At 36.1% G+C, this 19,952-nt stretch overlaps 1 protein-coding gene across 1 annotated transcript in view; it reads right to left on the bottom strand.

Moving 5' to 3' along the window:
• Nucleotides 1-4,058: 4,058 nt before the first annotated feature.
• Nucleotides 4,059-19,952, bottom strand: part of IQCH (IQ motif containing H) — a gene marked incomplete at both ends in the record, with an annotated part of 78,193 nt that continues 62,299 nt past the window's right edge. Inside the window, 4 exons of the mRNA XM_082649412.1 lie at nucleotides 4,059-4,096; nucleotides 5,313-5,411; nucleotides 9,155-9,283; nucleotides 15,486-15,606. Coding sequence (XP_082505538.1) covers nucleotides 4,059-4,096; nucleotides 5,313-5,411; nucleotides 9,155-9,283; nucleotides 15,486-15,606 — 387 coding nt within the window. The remainder of the gene's footprint in view (nucleotides 4,097-5,312; nucleotides 5,412-9,154; nucleotides 9,284-15,485; nucleotides 15,607-19,952) is intronic.

Genomic DNA, 19,952 nt, shown 5'->3' with positions numbered 1-19,952 from the left:
CTGTATATAGCTATCTTCAATTATTCAAGCATCATTTATTGCAAAGACTGTCCTTTCTCCATTGAATTGCCTTTGCACTTTTGTCAAAAATCAGTGTATATGTGTGAACTCTCTATTCTGTTCCACTGACCTCTGTCTTTATCCTTTTCTGATACCACATTGTCCTGATAACTCTAGCTTTATACTAACTCAGATAACATGAATCCTCTGATGTTTTTCTTTTTCAGAATTGTTTTGGTTATTGTACCATCTTTACCTTTCCATACAAATTTTAGAATTGACTTGTTAATTTCTACCAAGAAAAGTCTACTGATCTTGATTTGGATTTCATTGAATTTATAGACAATTTTGGGAGAATTAACATCATAACAATATCAAGTCTTCTAACCAGTAAACATGGCTTACCTTTCCATTTATTTAGGTCTTCTTTGAATTTTTTTCATTAGCATTTTGGAGTTTTCAGCATACGGATCTTGTACATATTTTTTAGTTTCATACCTAAGTATTTCATTTTTTGGTGTTATTTTAATGGCATTGTTTTTAAAATTCAATTTCCAATTGTTCCTTTCTAGTATATAGAAATTCAATTAATTTTGCATATTAACCTTGTATCCTGAAACCATACTAACCTCTCTTATTCATTTTAGTGGCTTTGTGTGTGTGTGTGTGTGTGTTAGATTCTTTCAGATTTTCCATGTAGTAATTATTCTGTTTACAAAGAGATTATTTTATTTCTTCTCTTTCCATCTGCATGCCTTTGTTTTTCTTACCTCATTGCATTGGCTAGGACATTCAGTACAATGTTGAATAGATGTGGTGAGAGTGGATATTCTTGTATTATTCCTGATCTTAGGGAGAAAGCAGTTGGTTTTTCACCATTAAGTAAGATTTTAACTGTAGATATCCTATATCAGTCTGAGGAATTCCTTACATTCCTAGTTTGCTTAAGGCTTTGAATTCAAATGGATGTCAAATTTTATTTTATTTTTATTTATTGTGGTGGTCATATGATTTTTCTTCTTCAGTCTATTGATATGATGACTTACATTGACTTTTTAAAAACTATACCATCTCTTTTGTTTATTTCTTTTTTTTCTTTTATTTAAACATCTTTATTGGAATCTAATTGCTTTTCAATGTTATATTAGTTTCTGCTGTATAATAAAGTGAATCAGCTATATGTATACATATAACCCCATATCCCCTCCCTCTTTTGCTCCCTACCACCCTCCCTATTTCACTCATCTAGGTGGTCACAAAGCACCAAGCTGATCTCCCTGTGATATGAAGCTGCTTCCCACTAACTATCTATTTTACATTTGGTAGTGTATATATGTCCATGTCACTCTCTCACTTCATCCCACCTTACCCTTCCCCCTCCCTGTGTCCTCAAGTCCATTCTCGATGTCTTTATTCCTGTCCTGCCCCTAGGTTCTTCAGAGCCATCTTTTTTTTTCTAGATTCCATATATATGTGTTAGCATACAGTATTTGTTTTTCTCTTTCTGACTTACTTACATTGACTTTTAAGTGTTGAGAAAGTCCTGCATTCCTGGGATAAACCCTACATGGTCATGATGTATTATCCTTGGTTAAGGTAGGGTTTGCCAGGCTTCTCCTCTGTAAATTTAAAATTTTTCCCCTTTCCATACCCTATTATTTGGATATGAGTCATTAAGTCCAGCCCACATTCAAAGGAGGGAGAATTAAGCTCCACCTCCTGGAGGGAGGAATAACTACTTATATTATTTGGAATTCTTCTGTAAGTAAGATTTATCACTTCTCCCCTCCTTCTATTTTAACTTCTCTATGTCTCTGTATTTAAAGTTAGTTTCTTGTAGACCACATATAGTTGAGTCTTTTTTATTTATCCAATCTGACAATCTGTGTCTTTTAACTGGTGTGTTTAGACCATTCACATTTAATATACAAAGAGTCTTCACTTTGTACCATTCCAGTAGGCACAAATTTGGTACCACAGTTTCGTTAAATAATACCAGTCCCCCAACAGCAGGGTTCAAATTTCAGTTACTATGGTATAGTAACTGTCAGTAATGGCATAAAGCACAAACTTTGCTGCTAGATCTTTGTTCCACAAATCATTATGTAAGTGAAAGGTGCATATCATGATCAGTGATTGGCCACTGTGTATCTGCTTTTGGGTTCACACACAGACTGCAAAGAATGTAGTGGTATTGCCTTCTTTTCTCTCAATGATAAATCCACATGATTTTTTACAAATATTGATAATTGAAAGATAGAATCAGTTAACAAAGCTGAAAGTTCAGCAAAATACCCTGAAAACTGATAGTGCTGTAAGTGAAATAAAAATTGATTATAAGTAGAATTCTAGAAGAAATAGCTGACTATTGGAATGTTGATATTGCCACCATTCGCAAGACTCTGGTAATGCAACCAGAGGAACTTTAAGGTTAACTTATTGACAAAAATGAGAAAAGTGGTTGTGATGAAAGGGTGAACATGTTCCAGAGGACGTGATGCCAGAAAAAAAAATCACATTAAAGAAACCCAGAAGTATTTCATAATATTGAAAGTACAAAGGATAAAATGTTGGAAACTGGGCATATAGTCAGTGTACAAATATACCTATTGATTTAAATTTTATTTAGCTCTCAATATAATTACTGGAATACATTAAACTTTAATACTTAAAGTCAAGTATTCCATAGTCCAAATCTGGCCTGTAGCCTGTTTTTCTATGGTCCTCAAGCTAAGAAAGGTTTTTACAATTTTTAAGGCTTGCAAAAACAAAACAAAACAAAATAAAAAGAATATGTACAGAGATTATATGTGGCATGCAGTGCTTATAATATTTTCTATCTGACCCTTTACATAAAGAGTTTGTTCACCCTTGCTTAAAACTGATTCTTACTTTTTAGTGCACTTCTTACTTTTGGTGAAAAATACATTTCCTTCTGTAAAGAGTAAATTTAAAATGTGTGTGATATTAAGAAAAAACTGACAAAAAATAAAAGGAAATAGACAAATTTACAATCATAATTTGAGACTTTAACATACCTCTCTTAGCAGTGGATGGAATAAATGGGCAAAAAAATTAATAGAGACATAAATTTGAATAACATGATTAAGTTGACTTAACTGAATATATTCATAACACTGCACTTAATAAATGCAGAATATGTGCTCATCCAAGTTGATCATATGCAAAGACCAAGAAGCAAGTCAGATTTCAAATAACTGAAAGCATACATAGTATGTCCTCTAAACAATGGAGTTAGGCTGCAAATCAATAACAAAAAGGATACGTAGAAAGTACTCAAATTTGTATACTTCTAAATATTCCATGGGTTGAAGAAGAAATCGCAATGGAAATTAGAAAATGTTTTGAATTAAATGGTAATGAAAATATGACATAACAAACTTAGGGAATTTGGCTAAATAGTGCTTTGTGTGAAATTTATAACCTTCTGTTTATATATCAGAAACAAGTAACAGTTGAAATTAATGAGCTAAGGGTGTGTACCAATAAGTTAAGAAAACAAGAAAATTAAACCTCGAAAAAGTAAACAGAAGGAAGAAATAATAAAGGTAAGAGCAGATACCAATAAAATAGAAAGCAAATATCTAGTAGAAAGAATCAGTAAGGTCAAAATTTGGTTGTTTGAAAATAATAATAAAATGGATAAACTCCTAGAGAGACCAATCAAGGAAAAAACAGAAAGGCGTAAATAACCAACATCAGGAATGAAAATGTACATCACCACAGGTTTTACAGATGTTACAAAAATAATTAGAGGATATTATAAACAACCTTATTCCGATAAATTTGAAGGTTTAAATAAAATGGACAAATTTCTTAGACAAAGTTAATTTACTGAACTGAAACAGACAAAAGAGATAATCAAAATAGTCCTATACCTGTTAAAGAAATTAAACCTACAATTATAAACCTACTCCCAAAGAAAACTACAAATTCAAATGGCTTCACTGGTAAATTCTTCCAAACTTATTTCTTTAAGAAAGAAATATTACCAATTTTATCCAAACGCTTCCAGAGAATATAAAAAGAGATGATACTCACTCACTGAAGGCAAAACTAACCTGGATACTAAAACCTAAGGAAAACATAGGAAAGGGAAAATTTAGGACAGCCTCATGCATGAACAACAATGGTAAACAAAATATTAGCAAATGAAATCTAGCAATACATAAACAGGATGATATAGCTAATTTGGCTTATTCCTCAGATGCATAGGGAATTAATAGGGGTGTCAGAGGAACCAGATAAAACAGATTAAATAAGAACCAGAGTCTTATAACATAATACCCACAATGTCAAAGTTTCTATTGAAAATCACTCACCATACCAAGAACCAGGAAGATGTTAAACTGAATAATAAAACAAGGAATAGATACCAGCACTGAGATGACAGAGATCTTAGAATTTACCTGACAAAAGTTTTAAAGCAGCCATCGTAAAAATGTTCCACAAGCAATTACAGAAACACTTGAAACAAATGAAAAAATATAAAAACTCAGCAAAGAAATAGAAAGATTCCACAAAGAAATAGAATATATAAAGAGGAACCAAGTTGAATTTTTAAATTGTGTTAAAATACACATAACAGGGACTTCCCTAGTGGCGCAGTGGTTAAACTCATGCTCCCAATGCAGGGGGCCTGGCTTCCACCCCTGGTCAGGGAACCAGATCCCACATGCGTGCTGCAACTAAGAGTTTGCATGCCACAACTAAGGAGCCCACCTGCCTCAACTGAGCCCATGTGCCACAACTAAGGAGCTGGCAAGCTGCAACTAAGGAGCATGCCTGCTGCAATTAAGACCTGGCACAACCAAATAAATAAATAAATAAATAAAATATTTTTAAAAATACATGTAACAGGGAATTCTCTGGTGATGCAGTGGTTAGGACTCAGCACTTTCATTGCTGTGGTCCGGGTTCAATCCCTGGTTGGGGTACTAAGATCCCACAGGCTGCGTGGTGTGGCAAAAAACAAAGAAACAAACAAAAAAAAACCCACAATACATTTACCATCTTAACCATTTTTAAGTGTATATTTTTTAATAAATTGAAAATTTGGAACAGAAAACTGTGGTCATCTGAATACAAATTCAGTGGATGGCTCAACAACAAAATGTAGGAGGCAGGGGAATCAGTGAGGTAGAACAGCGGTCCCCAACCTTTTGGGCACCAGGGACCGGTTTGGTGGAAGAAAGTTTTTGCACAGATGGGGTGGGGGGATGCTTCAGGTGGTAATGAGAGTGATGGGGAGGGATGGGGAGCGGCAGACAGAGCTTCACTTGCTCTCTCACCCGCCAGTCTCCTCCTGCTGTGCAGCCTGGTTCCTAACCGGCCACGGACTGGAAATGGACTCATACCGGTCTGCACCCTGGGGGCTGGGGACCCCTGAACTGCAAGACAGAAAAATAGAAATTACCCAGTCTGATCAATGGAGAGAAAATAGACTAGGGGAAAGAGATTAACAGAGCCTCAAGGACTTGTGGGATTGTAGCAAGAGATCTAACATTTGTATCATTGTAGCCCAGAAGGAGAAACAATAGAGGGCAAAGCTGAAAAAAGTACTCAAAGAAATACTGGCTGAAAACTTCCAAAATTTGGCAAAATATATAAACCTACAGCTTCAAGATGAGCCAAACCCAAACAGGATCAAACCAAAGAAATCCACACTAAGACAGTCAGACTTCTAAAAACTAAAGACAGAGAAAAATCTTGAAAGCAGGAAGAGAAAAACAACACCTTACCTACATGAGGAAAAAATTCAAAAGACAGTGGATTTCTCATCAGAAACCATGGAGAAGAAAAGAAAGTGGCACAGTTTTTTTTTTAAGTGCTGAAAGAAAAGCACTGTCAACCCAGAATCTTATATCTAGTGAAGATATCCTTTAGGAATAAAGGAGAAATCAAGACATTCTAAGCTGAAGAAAAATTAAGGTAATTTAGGGTCACTAGTATAATGACCCTAAGCAATGGCTAAAGAAAATTCTCTCAATTGAAGCGAAATGATAAAAGAAGGAATCTTGGCACATCAGAAAAGAAGAAAGAATGTGGTAAAACAAAAATATGGGTAAAAACAATAGACTTCCTTTTTCCTCTTGAGTTTTCTAAATTATATATGATGTTTGAAACAAAAATTATAACACTGTCTGATGTGGCTCTAAGTGTATGTAGAGGAAATAAGCATGCAACTACCATGAGATCCAGCAATTATGCTCTGGGCATTTATCTTAAAGAAATGAAAACATATGTTCATACAAAAACCTGTACACAAATGTTTATAGCAACTTTATTCATAGTAGCCAAAAACCGGAAACAACCCATACATCCTTCAGCTGGTGAATGGTTTAACAACTGTGGTACACTCATACTGTCGATTACTAGTCAGCAGTAAAAAGGTATAAACTACTGATATAAGCAACAACCTGGATAAAATCTCCAGAGAATTATGCTGAGTGAAAAAAAAAAATCCCAAAATGTTACACATCGTATGAGTCCATTTATCTAACATATTTGAAATGATAAAATTATAGAAATGGAGAACAGATTAGTGGTTGCCAGGGTTTAAAGCGGTGTGGGGTGAGAGGGGAGCGGCTGTGGCTATAAAAAGACAACATGAGGAATCCTTGTGGTGAAAATGTTCAATATCTTGGCTGAATCAATATTTCAGTCGTCATATTGTACTATAGTTTGGCAATATATTATTATTGGGAAAAATTGAGTTAAGAGTACAAAGGAGCTCGTTGTATTATTTCTTACAACTGCATGTGAATCTACAATTATCTCAAAATCAAAAGTTTAGGTAAAAACAAAGACACCAGTAGGAGGGTGAAATACCAAGCCATAGAATAAAAAAATTATTTGTAATACATATAACTCATAAAAAATTAGTACCCAGAATACATACATAATTCCTATAAATAACTAAGAAAAAGAAAGACAACCCATTTAAAAAAAAAAAGAAATGTTAAAGTTTCTAAATCACTTTACAAAAGAAGATATTCAAATGACCAATACACATATCAAAACAACTGCTCAACTTTATGGGTGATCAGGGAAATAGAAATTAAACCCACAAAGAGCTACCACAACAGAGTCTTCAGGATGGCAAAACAAACAAACAAAAGGAAATATCAAGTGTTGACAAAGATATATATGATCTGGAATGCTCATACATTGCTAGTAGGAAAATAATTCAGTATAAACACCTTGGAAAAGTGTTTGGCATTATCTACTAAAACTGAGTGTATATTTACCCTGTGACTCAGCAATTCTTCTTTTTGATATGTATCCAACAGCGACGCATACATATTTACATGAAAAGACATGTACAAGAATGTTCATAATGGTATTACTCATAATAGCTCTATGGTATAAACCACTGAAATTCCCATCAACAGTAGAATGGATACAAAATTGGGTATTTTCATACATACATTCATACATATTTATCCCTGATGCCTCTCTTTCCCTCACTCCTATCCATCAGCCAGTCCTCATGGCTCCACCTCCAAAACACAACCTGAATTTGTTCACTTCTTCTCATATCCATTGATACCATCCTCCTCAAATCCACCATCATTTCTCACCTGGTTTACCAATATAGCCTTTTAACTAGTCTTCTTGGTTCTACTCATGCTCCCCTATGATTCATTATCTGTAAAGCAGTCAGAATGGTCTTATTAAAATGTAAATCAGATCACCTCATCCTCCTGATTAAACTTTTCAGTGAGTTCTCATTGTAATTAGGATTAAATCCACTCCAAATCATGGTTTGAAAGGCTGCCATACTGGTTCTGCTATAGTCTAAGGCATTTAAAAAGAAGATCCTAAGATATACTGAGTGGCTTAAACAAATTAAGAGTTTATTTCTCTCTCACACAAGGGTTGAAAGGAAGATAGTCCCAGATTGTCAGGGCATCTCTGCCAGACTCAACCTGGAGTTCCATCTTTGGCTCCAAAGTGCTTGCTCATCACATCTGCATCCCAGCTAGCCAGAGATGAAAAATGAGAAGGGGAAGCCATGCCCAGAAGTTTCCCTTTCCACTTCTGCTTACATCCTCATTGTCTAGAACCTGGGCACATGGCACACCACACTGAAAGGAAGACTAGGAGATGTTGTCTTTGGCCAAGCTGACATGTGCCCACCCATGATTCTATTACTGTGGAAGTAGGGGAGAATGAACATTGAGGACAACTCATAGTCCTGCTCTACCCTACATCACTTCAGTCTTCTCTACCTCTCCAGCCTTATCTCTTCCCTCTCTCTTGGCCCTCTAGCCACACTAGCTTTCTTGCTCATTCCCTCCTTAGTCCCCCAGGCCATTGTGCCTGTGCTGTCCTACATCTGAAATACTGTTCCCTAGATCTTTACATGACTGGCTCCTTCTCATCATTTGGATCTCAACATCTTCCAAGACACATTCCGTGACCCTTCCCTCCCAAGCAAAGCAATCACTTCCTTTTATCACTCTCTAGTCCATGTTGTTTTATTTTATTTCTAACACTTATCCCTAGCTTAAATTCTCATTTACTTATCTGCTAGACTATAAGCACCATGAGAGTAGAAATGTTGTCTGACTTATTCTCTGTCAGATCCCCAGCTACCTTGGATAAAGCAAGCATTCAACAAATATTTGTTGAACAGAAGGATTAATCTAGCCAAAACCCCTCATTTTATAACTGGTAAAGCTGAGGTCCAGAGAAAGTAAATGGCTTGTGTGAGGTTCTGCAACTAGTTAATAGATTCCCAGGTCACTGCTTTTCTCCTATTTCATCCAGCCTCCTCTTTGAAGTCTTCTATTATCTCACCTCTCAGCAATCATTCCTCTGAACACCTATAGTACTAGACTTTAACATACATTTGGTTTTCAGTCTATAATACTTTGTATTGTTATTTGTTTTTTATTGTATTTGTCTTATTTTCCCAACCAAGCTGCAAATCCCTTGAAAATACCAACTTTCTAACACATAGAGAACACAGGCCCTGAGTAGGTATTTCACAAAGAGACTAAAGTTACTTTATTCAGTAAAGTGAAACTCAGATTCATTACAAGTTTCCTCTGTCCTATTATTGAAGATAAAAGATTTTGGTAATTTCTGTGTATCCCCAACTAACATACAGGCAGGACTGTCTTACCGGTAGTCAAAATCTTACGTGCTTCATCAAAACTACGCAGAGGAGCCGCTCTGGGTGTAATGGGTGGATTCTGAAAGGTAATTCTTGCTGTTGGTGGAATCAATCCTTGTTCTCTCATACTTAAAATACCTAAAAAGGAAGGTTAGAAGAATATGAGTTTAACTTCAAGCATTTCCACAAAATCTGAACTCTATAAATTTCACAAGTGTAACTTACTCTATTCATTAGTTTATTTGTGAGACTACATTTAGTGCCTTAATCATCTGCAAGAAAAAAGCCATAGTACTGTTCATTTAAGCCTAATCTAACCCAAGAAAAATGGCATTTCTAATAATGGTATTATGAAATAAACTTGTACTGTGATAATTTCATTTTAGGGTAGAAATACAATTCCAATGCAAACAGAAACTTCTTTATACTTAATGACATTTTCAATTATTGATAATATTGGTATTCTTTTTAAAATACAGAGAAATCAGGTACACAGTCAATAACTAAGGAGATCTTTGGTTCTGAAAGAAAGAAAATCTGTGTGCTTGAAATCATGCTCCTGTTGTTACGAATCATATTTTATTTTTTAAAAAGAGTTATTTTTAGACATTTCTCATATTACCAGATGATGTGAATGCCCAAGTAGGTTGTTTTAGTGTTACTGGGCAACATGGTTAGTATTAATGTGACTAATTTACAATTCCTAGAACTCATACTGTGTCAATATGACTGGTGCCAAGGTTTTTTAAGGACAGGAGACATTGTTTTAAAAAAATGAATAAATCAATGAGTAAATGAATAATTGAGCAAAACCTGCTGTGAGGGGCGAAACTCACATTTAAGGTGGATCTATGGTATTGAAGCCAGAAACCCAGAAACTCTGGGAGTACTTGACATAGACATGTGATAGGGCTTCAGCTTCTTGTTGCTCTCAGCTAATAGGAAGAAAAATAAAGAACTCTGGCTCTCAATGAAATCCAAGTAAAAAACTGTGTCCTAAGCTGGACTAGGTTGAAGAAGTTGGCACACATCCTAAGAGGGATAAATATTGTTTTCATTTGCTTTATTATCTCTAAGGACTATATTATGTCACATTCAGGAAATTAAAGTCTAGGGTTATAGGAATTCAGAAGAATGATCGCTGAGGGATGGGAGAGCTGAAGAAGACTTCACTACGAACAATGATTCCAAAACAATGATGGTAAATGATTCTAAAACAATGATTCCAAAGAGAAGTCTTCAGTTTACTTACTGCAGGATTATCTGGGGCAAGAATTTATTATTAAAAATGGAGATTCCCGGGCCCCATCCCAGACCTGTCCAAATTTCTGAGGCCCCTGGGAATCTGCATTATGGAAGCCTCCAGGAGATGTTTATGTGCATTGAAGTTTGAGAATCACTAGAATTGGGGCCAGTAATCTACATTTTAAATAAGCACTCCAGGTCAATCTTTTGCACTGTTAAAACTTAAGAACTACTGATCCCAAGTACAACTCTTCAAGCCCTTTTCAAAATTAGTACTCCAGGTTTTAATTGTTATAACACCAGAATTTAACTACATTAAAATATGAAGACTAATTCTTTGTCCTCACAAATATTTTCCACCTATAAATATCATATCCCATGTCCAAGAACTGTGCCTACTTTGCACATGTGGAAAACAGAGCTGCTTCTAATTCAGTGTATTTTCATTACTAGAATGAGTTTCATTCTCTGAGAATCCCAAAAAATATGAGCATGATTTTAACCCTTGCTTTAGTACTAGGTGAAGCAATTCACTTAATTTTAGACAAACACACATGTGCATTTACCATCGAAAGGAAAAAGTTATGATTTTGGAATAAGCAAAAGAGATTACTGGTTATCTTTTCATCAGAATGCTGGAAACTCTGGAGATTATCTGACCCTATAATCACCTTTGTTTTTGATTAATCTCTTTTACAATTCTGTAGAGATTAAGGTTAGTTTATCGAAAACCAAGAGCAGTGCAAATAATTCTTGTTTATACATATGCAAATAAATTTTGTCACATGGAGGGACAGTACTTTCCCCACCCCCCAAAATTCAGTTCTGCATGCATCTGCAAATTTATTTCCAAATTTTTGGTTTGTAAATTTGTCTGCTGTTTGAATTCTTCTTTGAATCAATTGTAACATTTTACTGGTTCCCTCATTTAATTAATGAGTTAAACAGAATCTTTGATGTGTTCATTTTATAGTTGTATAAGAGTCATGGTTTTACTTTCAAAAATATATATCCTTTAACAATTTTGGAGATCCCACCAAGATGAGCAAAAGATTCACCTGAAATTGCCAGAAAAGGTACATATCACAGGGAACCAAGCCAGGCACTTATTTTCTTGGCACCCATAGGTGAATTCAAAGTGGCAATAGAACTTTGCTGACTCTTATTTCTCTAATTTTGATATTACTCCATATTAATGGCTGATAAGTTAGTCCTTGTTGGTGGCTACGACTGAGATTTTGGTGAGTTTTGTAAATGGATCTTACAGAGATCTATTCCCTATCGAGTGAGAGACAATAGAGAATATGGTTTGTAGACTTCTGTTTGTCTATGTGTGTATTTTGAGCTCAATTCAACTAGGAATTTCATACCCACAAGGAAGGAGACTAACTTTTTGCTATCTGGACCATTACATTTTTGTGTTTCTGTGTTTATTTTTCGTTTGTGGCTGAAATTGTAGGATTGAAGCTATAAACTCTCTCTGATCTGTAATTCAGAAAGCCCTTTATTTCTCATTGTGAACGTAGAATGTTTTCCTGTCTCCAGATGGTATTAATAAATTAGATTGTAAAGTCTCAAATTAAAGGAGCTGTGTTCTGATTGACTTACAGAGAGAAATGAGCACTTACAGGAATTGAATATTCCTAAAATTCCCAGAAAATAAGGAAATTGAACTTCTACTACTTTAGATGAGCTCCCTCTCACCTCGCGAATTCAGAAACTCTGACTGAGCCTCCTTACTTTTCATGGCAATATGGGTTATTTGCATAGTTTCAATAAGAAACTTTTCTTCTTTTATTAAGATATAATTTAAAAAACTGCTTATGCAACCAAGAACTTGCCTGGAATTTCATATTTAAGAATGATGTTATTAGTCAGGTATAATAAGTTACATTTAAAGAACTAAGCTTGACTTTATGGAACCAAATGCTTCCAAAGCCCTCCCAGAAAAACTGGCCTGATACATGGCTTACAGGACTTCCATCCTTACAGGTGGAAAGGAATGTCATTTCCCAACAGGTCCAAGAAGCTTAGGATATTTGGAGCATCTCTAGAGGAGAGGAATGTACCCAAATTTATAGGTTCTGTAGTTGAAATATGGTAGACAGAGTTTCTTGGGCTTGATTTTCTAACCTCAGTATAACAAGTAATAGAGGATTTAAAAACTTCAATCTGAGATTCCTTATGAAAACTTCCAATAGAGCAAACTTAAGATGGCCTATGTGGTGATTAACATTCTTGCTGCACCTATGTAAATTATCAGGCCAAACCTAATGAGACCAGCCTTATTTTGTGAATAATTTTTTTAGATCATTTTCTATCAAAAATGGGGGAAGATTATAGGAAATTTTTTTTTATGTTTTAGAATAAGCAAAAGAGATTACTGGATACCTTTTCAATGGAATGCATTCAGGAACTATCTGAACCTAGTCTTTGACTAGGCTATTTTACAATTCTGTAGAGATTAAAGTTAACTTGTGGGGAAAAAACTGATAATAATGCAAATAATTCATATCTATAGACATGAAAAAAAATTCTGTCTGGTGAAGGGACATTCCTTCTTTCCATAGAAATGTCAATTTTCCATCTATTTGCAAATTTATTTCAATTTTCCTGATCTACAAAGATATGTTCTTTGGATTCTCCTTCAGACCAGTTGTGACAGCTTACAAATTCTCTCCTTTAACTGATGAGTTAAGTAAATAAAATCTTTGACACGTGTTCATTTGTAAGAGAGTCAGGATTTTACCTGTTTTTGAAAATCATCCCTTAACACCTTTGTCTCATTTCATTTTCAAACCTCTCTCACTTTCCTGTTGACTAGATTAGGAATTAGAAATTCATTCATTGTGTCAGTCATTCAACCAATATTTAAGCGCCTGTTATAATATCCCCACTCAGGAAATATTCTGGAGAGTGGGGATTCAATGGTGAACCAGACAGACCTCATGGAGCCTTTAGGGGTGGAGAAGACATTAAATAAATTCACAAATAAATATACAATTACAAACTGTGATCATCTATAAAGGAAAAAGACAGATGCTTGAGAAAATGACTTCTACAGGCAGAGGTAAAAGCACTTGTGAAGGCCTGATGTGAAAAAGTGCTTGGCCTGATAAGGAAGAGAGAGAAGTCCCATGTGGCTGGAGCACAGAGAAAGCAGAATGAGATGAGAATGGAAGGGAGGCCAGGTCAGGCATGCCTTGTTTATAGAGTTTAGAGTTTATTCTAAGATCAGAGAGCAACTTGCCCACTGTCACACAGAGCCTAAACGGAACATTTTTATTATGAGACTTATATTCTTAACCATTGTGGAGGGGTTGGGGGAGCTTTCTTCTTTGGATTTAGCAAGGTAATTCAAGAAGAAGTAGAGAAGTTTGCCCTGCGTTTTCCAAAACTATTCTCTCTTCTGGATGTTGTTCATCTTTCACCACATGCTGGACTTGTGTAGGTCTGGGGTGACTTAAATGACAGTTCAGAGCATCAGGACATGTAAAAGTCTGGACACTCTATCTACATTTGTGTGGCTTGTGCTTTCCTGGTGTTCATATTACCTTGCACAGTACCAGACATATGGCAAGTACTCAATAAATGTGTTGTTAATTGCTTAATTAATTACAAATATTATGGTAGGCCATGTGTTCTCTGGCAGATAATTGAGGGATGAAAATACGATGTTTTTCTGGACCAAGTTGCCATGGCTCTAGATTTACCTTTGTTTTGCAGCAATTTTTTATTGTGTCTGTCGCTAAAGCAAGTATAGATTGATTGATTGATTGATTGATTCATTATTTTATTCATCTTAATTTGACCCAGGAAGAATGTAAGTGTTTCTAAAGCAAGAAGTAGAAACTCTGCTGAAGTTTTCCCAGGGAGTAAACATTATGTAAACCAACTAAAAGCATGTGTCACAAAGATTTCTAAACAACAGTGATTTGTAACTAGGAAAGTAATTGTTACAGTTGCAGGAAATTTAATCAATTAAGAGACTTATAATGATGCAGGGCTGTGTTGAGTTTTGCTGTACCCCACCACTGACTGGGTCAGCAGATAGAGGATACAGGAGCTACAAGATGGGGGACTTTAAATCTTCAGGTACCAGAAGAGCCCTGGGGAACCAACTTTAGATCCAAAATACTCCAGACAACAGTTAGAAAGTGAGATAGAAATAATTAAAGATCATTTCACTTGCTCATATTTGAGGTACAAAAGGTGATCCACTTAATTCTTTAGGGGGACTTCCCTGGTGGTGCAGTGGATAAGACTCCACACTCCCAATGCAGGGGGCCTGGGTTCGATCCCTGGTCAGGGAACTAGATCCATGTGCATGCTGCAACTAAGAGTTTACATGCCACAACTAAGGAGCCCTGGAGCTGCAACTAAGGAGCCCACCTGTCATAACTAAGACCTGGTGCAACCAAAAAAAAAAAAAAAAAGAATTCTTTAACATGTCAGCCAATTAAGTATCAGGGAGAAGTAAAGAGGGTTACACTTGTGACACTCAGTCCTTAGTCATTTGCTTACTCTTTCATTTGCTTATTCATTCAACCAACAATTTAGTATCTACAAAATGCTAGATATGGTTCTAAGCACTGGGGATACTGAGATAAAGATGACATGACCTTTTGCTTAAAAAACAAGAAATCCACTGGTTTCACAAACTCTGGCATTTCGACTAAGACATGCATAGTTTAAATGGTAATTGCATTAATTCTGCCTTCATATTTTTGCATAATAGTATATTGAAATAAGTTTTTAAATGCTATCGGAAAAGCATCAGAAACTATCTGCTCAGAAGCTTGAAAAATTATAATAATATCACTTAAACAAAATAATAATTTTAATGTGTAATAACATCAACATCTAAATCAATAGTAAATCTATAGGATCATGGATTTTAGAGGCGGGAAGGGACTCTAGTCCAACCTTCTGATTTACAGAGAAGGAAACTCAGGCTACAGTGAGGACTTGACTTGTCTGAAGTCATCTTGGAGAATTAGTGGCTGAATCCAAATTCAAACTCAGGCCCCCAGTCCCACCTCAGTGCTCTTTCCCTATGTTCCTAAACATATAAAATGGTTATGGAATCACTAACCTTTATTGGCATCCGCTTGTAAGACTGGCACAGGGGTGAAATAGGGATTCGTGCGATGAGAAGCTGGCAGAACCGTGAGGTTGGATATGGTGGACCCTTTTATTAACTTCTGAGCCTTCACCTAAATGATCAAAAATTTGTTTTCAGCAGACATTTTTTGCCTTCAAAATGAGCACAGTTTTCTTCTTGTAAACAATAAATAAGATTATGAATCGTTTCATTAAGTTTTAATAAAGTAGCAATATCAGCTCCAATTTTATTGCTGATGAGTACCCTGTGCTATTGTCTACTGTAAGGAGTTTGTGTAATTTAAAATAGTTAATTAAATCCAATTAACATGTTGTGATTTCCACTATGCAAAGTCAATATAGTAGTTAATAAAGGAACTATTAAGATTTTGTTCAATTTTAATGACTACAATATAAAAGTGCTAAATCTTGATAGGAGGCTTTGAATACAGCAAAGTTTTATACAGGCAAATTTTCTAGGAAATACATATTAGAGTTTTGAGGATAAAGAAAAACTGGGAGAATGTAAAGATAAATCTATCAGTCAACATTAACAGGTTAAGGATAAACTCTCAGCATACTCTTGCAGATCTTAGAAATGGTTAAAGACATGATGTCTAGATCACTTACAGTAGATATTACTTTTCCTAAAGTCATTACATGCTTTTATTATAGTTATGAAATATGAACTGTTTCTATTAAATGGTTTCTAGATTTTGAAGATTATAGGTATTGCAAATAAATCACATTTAATTGTAGAGCCCAAGCACATTATTTTACCTTTATTATAGGAGGTTATGAATTACCTGAGCCCTCTCAGCAAGGAAGATGCAACTGTTTGGTATTTATAGACTGTTTTAAATTTTCCAGTTGTTTTCCAAACATTAATTAATTTGCACAACTTCCAAGGGAACTAGGTAACGGTTTGCTAATAAAGAGCCAAGTCAGAAAGCTTAGTAGATTTGTCTCAGGTCACGTAGAGTACTAGATATGCAAAGATGATTCAATTTGAAGATTAATCTGATTCTGCATTAGTGAAACTTGCCATTGGACTCAGTTGTAGTACATCTTATTGTTCATCAAGGTCATGATGACCTTAAGGAAAAAGAAAGGGAAAGTTTCATCAAGACTCTGGGGAGAAAATCACTTTGCAAAATAAATATCTACTGGCTGAGAAATGTCTGTGAACAAAGTTATTTTAGGGCCATACTGCCAGGATGTGGTACTTAAGGGAAACTATAAGCAACTACCATCCTATGGACACCAAAACCTTTGGCGATGTTTGGTGAGGACAGTTTAAAATGACTACAAATAGGATTTTTAACAGGAAAGAGCAGACTGTTAATGCAATCGGTTTCCTTCCAGGCGAGTGGGAAGAGAAGAGGTCAGTGCTCTGGGTCTCGCCTTGATGAGAGTGTGTATGCGCATTGTGTGACTATGGAACTTCTGTCTTGCTGATGCACCTTGGTCTCCTTTCCTCATCCTCAGCTCTCCTTTCCCCACCTCACCTCCAGAGAGGAGTAGTTTCCAGGAGCTCCTCCTAACCAGGGAGGCTGAGATAATCACCCAGTGTACTGTGCTCCAGACATGGCGCAGGCATAGCTGAGGACACTCAGTATCAAAAATGGAAGGGTCTCCAGTTATCTGATTGATCTCAGGGTCAGAGAGGCAAAGGTAAATCGAAGGAAGAAAGATTCCACTTAAATAAAATTGTCAAGTACTGTGAAAGTGTAAAATATAGTTTTGGCAGTTTCGGGGCTTACAGCATCATTTATCTGGATTTTCTGAAAGCCTTTGACAAAGTACACCTGACAACCTGCTCTTGAAAGCTAAAGTAGCAGGATCTGACATCAAACACAATGTAAAGTGTGACACAAAGATGAGGGTGGAAGGCAGATGATGTTCGGATTCTCTCAGGCAGTCAGCACATTCATAACACTGGTTTCTTTAATTCTTTACATTGCATAAATCTCAACAATGTAAAAGCCAGACCCAAGGTCTAGGGCTGTGCTGAAAAGGCAGTGAGGTGTGTGTGTATGTGTGTGTGTGTGTGTGTGTGTGTGTGTGTGTGTGTGTGTAGGGGGCATGGAGGGGTGACATCCTGGCGAGTTTACATTTCTGCATACGCTTGGTTGGAAGAAGGATGGTAACAACCTTCAGCGTTTACTGAGCATTTACTATATAAGACTAACTTTAATACAATAAGCATTAAATTTCATGAGCAATGGAAAATCTAAGAGCTATGAGAGTGCAGAAGAGGTAGTAATTAACTCTGCCTGCTGGTATTGCAGAAGGCTTTGCAATGACTCTCAACCCTGGCTGTATATTAGCATCACTCAGGGAGCTTTTTAAAAATACTGCTGCCTGGGTCCCAACCCTGGGCAATTAAATCAGAATAGCTGTGCTGGGGCCTGGGCCTCGGTATTTTTATAAAGCTCCCTAGGTGATTCTGCTGTGCAGCCAAGGTTGAGATGTACTGCAGTCAGTGATACTTAAATTATGTCTTAAAAGAAGCACTGAATTATATCCCATAGAGAAGAGGATGCAATTGTAGGTAGAAAGAATGGTGGCGGCAAAGCAAAATAGCATACAAATGCATGAAGATCTCATTGAAGATGAAGGGCTCTGTGTGGCTGGAGTATGTTGTGTGTATCAGGAGGATAAGGTGGGGGATGAGACTGGAAAGGTAGGTTTAGATTAATGCAAATTAAAGAAACCGGCTTTATGAATATGCTGATTGCCTAACAGAAGTCGAGTATCATCTGCTTCTGGCTTCTCTCTCTCTCTCTTTTTTTAAAAAAAATAAATAATTAATTAATTTTTGGCTGCGTTGGGTCTTCGTTGCTACGCAAGGGCTTTCTCTAGTTGCGGCGAGCAGGGGCTACTCTTGGTTGCGCTGCTCAGGCTTCTCATTGCGGTGGCTTCTCTTGTTGCGGAACATGGGCTCTAGGCACGTGGGCTTCAGTAGTTGTGGCATGTGGGCTCAGTAGTTGTGGCTCACAGGCTCAGAGCATAGGCTCAGTAGTTGTGGCGCACGGGCTTAGTTGCTCCGCAGCATGTGGGATCTTCCCGGACCGGGGCTCAAACCCGTGTCCCCTGCACTGGCAGGCGGATTCTTAACCACTGCACCACCAGGGAAGTCCCCTGGATTCTCTTTTATCTCATGCTTTATATTTTATGTTGAATCATGCTTTTTGGTTTGTATACTACTAATGAAAGAATCATATTCTAAACAGAGCAATGTCCCTCATATCTGGTACTTATTACTGTTTCCAAAACTATAATTCAGAACTTTATCACTTTATGCCAAAATCCTCTATAATAGCTTAAAATTTCTTCAATATTTAAAAAATATATAAAAGCTTAAAGAAGAAAACAGCAATCATATTCCTGTCAGCCAGAATTAATTATTGTGAATATCTTGGTATATTTGCTTCCAGTGTTTTCAAATAGAAAAATCATTCTATTTTATTCTTCTGGTAATAATGATATATGCTCATTATAAAGATTCCAAATAATGCGGAAAAACACAGAGATGAAAGTTTAAGAAACCATACCAAATATCATTAGGTGATTCACTATCCCTGACGTCTTTGGAGTGATTGATCTATTGTTTTGTAAAAGTAGGACTTATATTATTAAACTTAATTTGACATGAATTTAATAGGAAGGGAAAAGGCTGAATTAAATCCAGCAAATTGGGACTTCCCTGGCGGTCCAGTGGTTAAGACTTCGCCTTCCAATACGGGGGTGTGGGTCCGATCCCTGGTCGGGAGCTAAGATCCCACATGCCTCGTGGCCAAAAAACCAAAACAGAAGCAATATTGTAAAAAATTCAATAAAGACTTTAAAACCACATCAAAAAGATAAAAAATAAAATAAACCCAACAAATCATTAAGCCTCAAATAAATATTTCTTTACCACAAGATTCCTGTGAATTAAAAAAATTCCTTTGCATGGGTTGGCAAATTTTTTCTTAAAGGGCCAGAGAGTAAAAATTTTAAGCTGTCTCAGTCTATTTTTATAGCTGGAAAGTAGCATAAACAATATGGAAACAAATGGGTGAAGCTGTGTTCCAATGAAACTTTACTTACAAAAACAGGTGGTTCACCCTCAGGCAGTGATTTGTGGACCCCTGCTCCATTGTTAAATAAAGGCAATTATGAAAAACATTTAGGTTTTTTTCATCACATGTTTTTATTTTGGATAACATATCCCAGCTTCAAAAGATGGCGAACATTAGAACTTTCCTGCTACTCCCATCTCCTCTGCCTCACCTCCCAATTTTGTATTATATTATTTTTACATTGTCCAGATTTATAATATTCACATTCTCTTTTGAAACCATCATTGCTATGATTGTTTGGTATTAGTTCTACATGTGAATGGATCCAGTGCTCATCAACAGTCCTTCTGTCAGGGCTTCTTTATGCTTGAGTTCTTTATTTTGGTGGATTA

Source organism: Grampus griseus, assembly GCF_964374135.1.
Source record: "Grampus griseus genome assembly, chromosome: 2".
Lineage (NCBI taxonomy): Eukaryota > Metazoa > Chordata > Mammalia > Artiodactyla > Delphinidae > Grampus > Grampus griseus.
The sequence above is the reverse complement of the archived record's forward strand: the minus strand, read 5'-3'. Positions and strand labels throughout refer to the sequence as shown.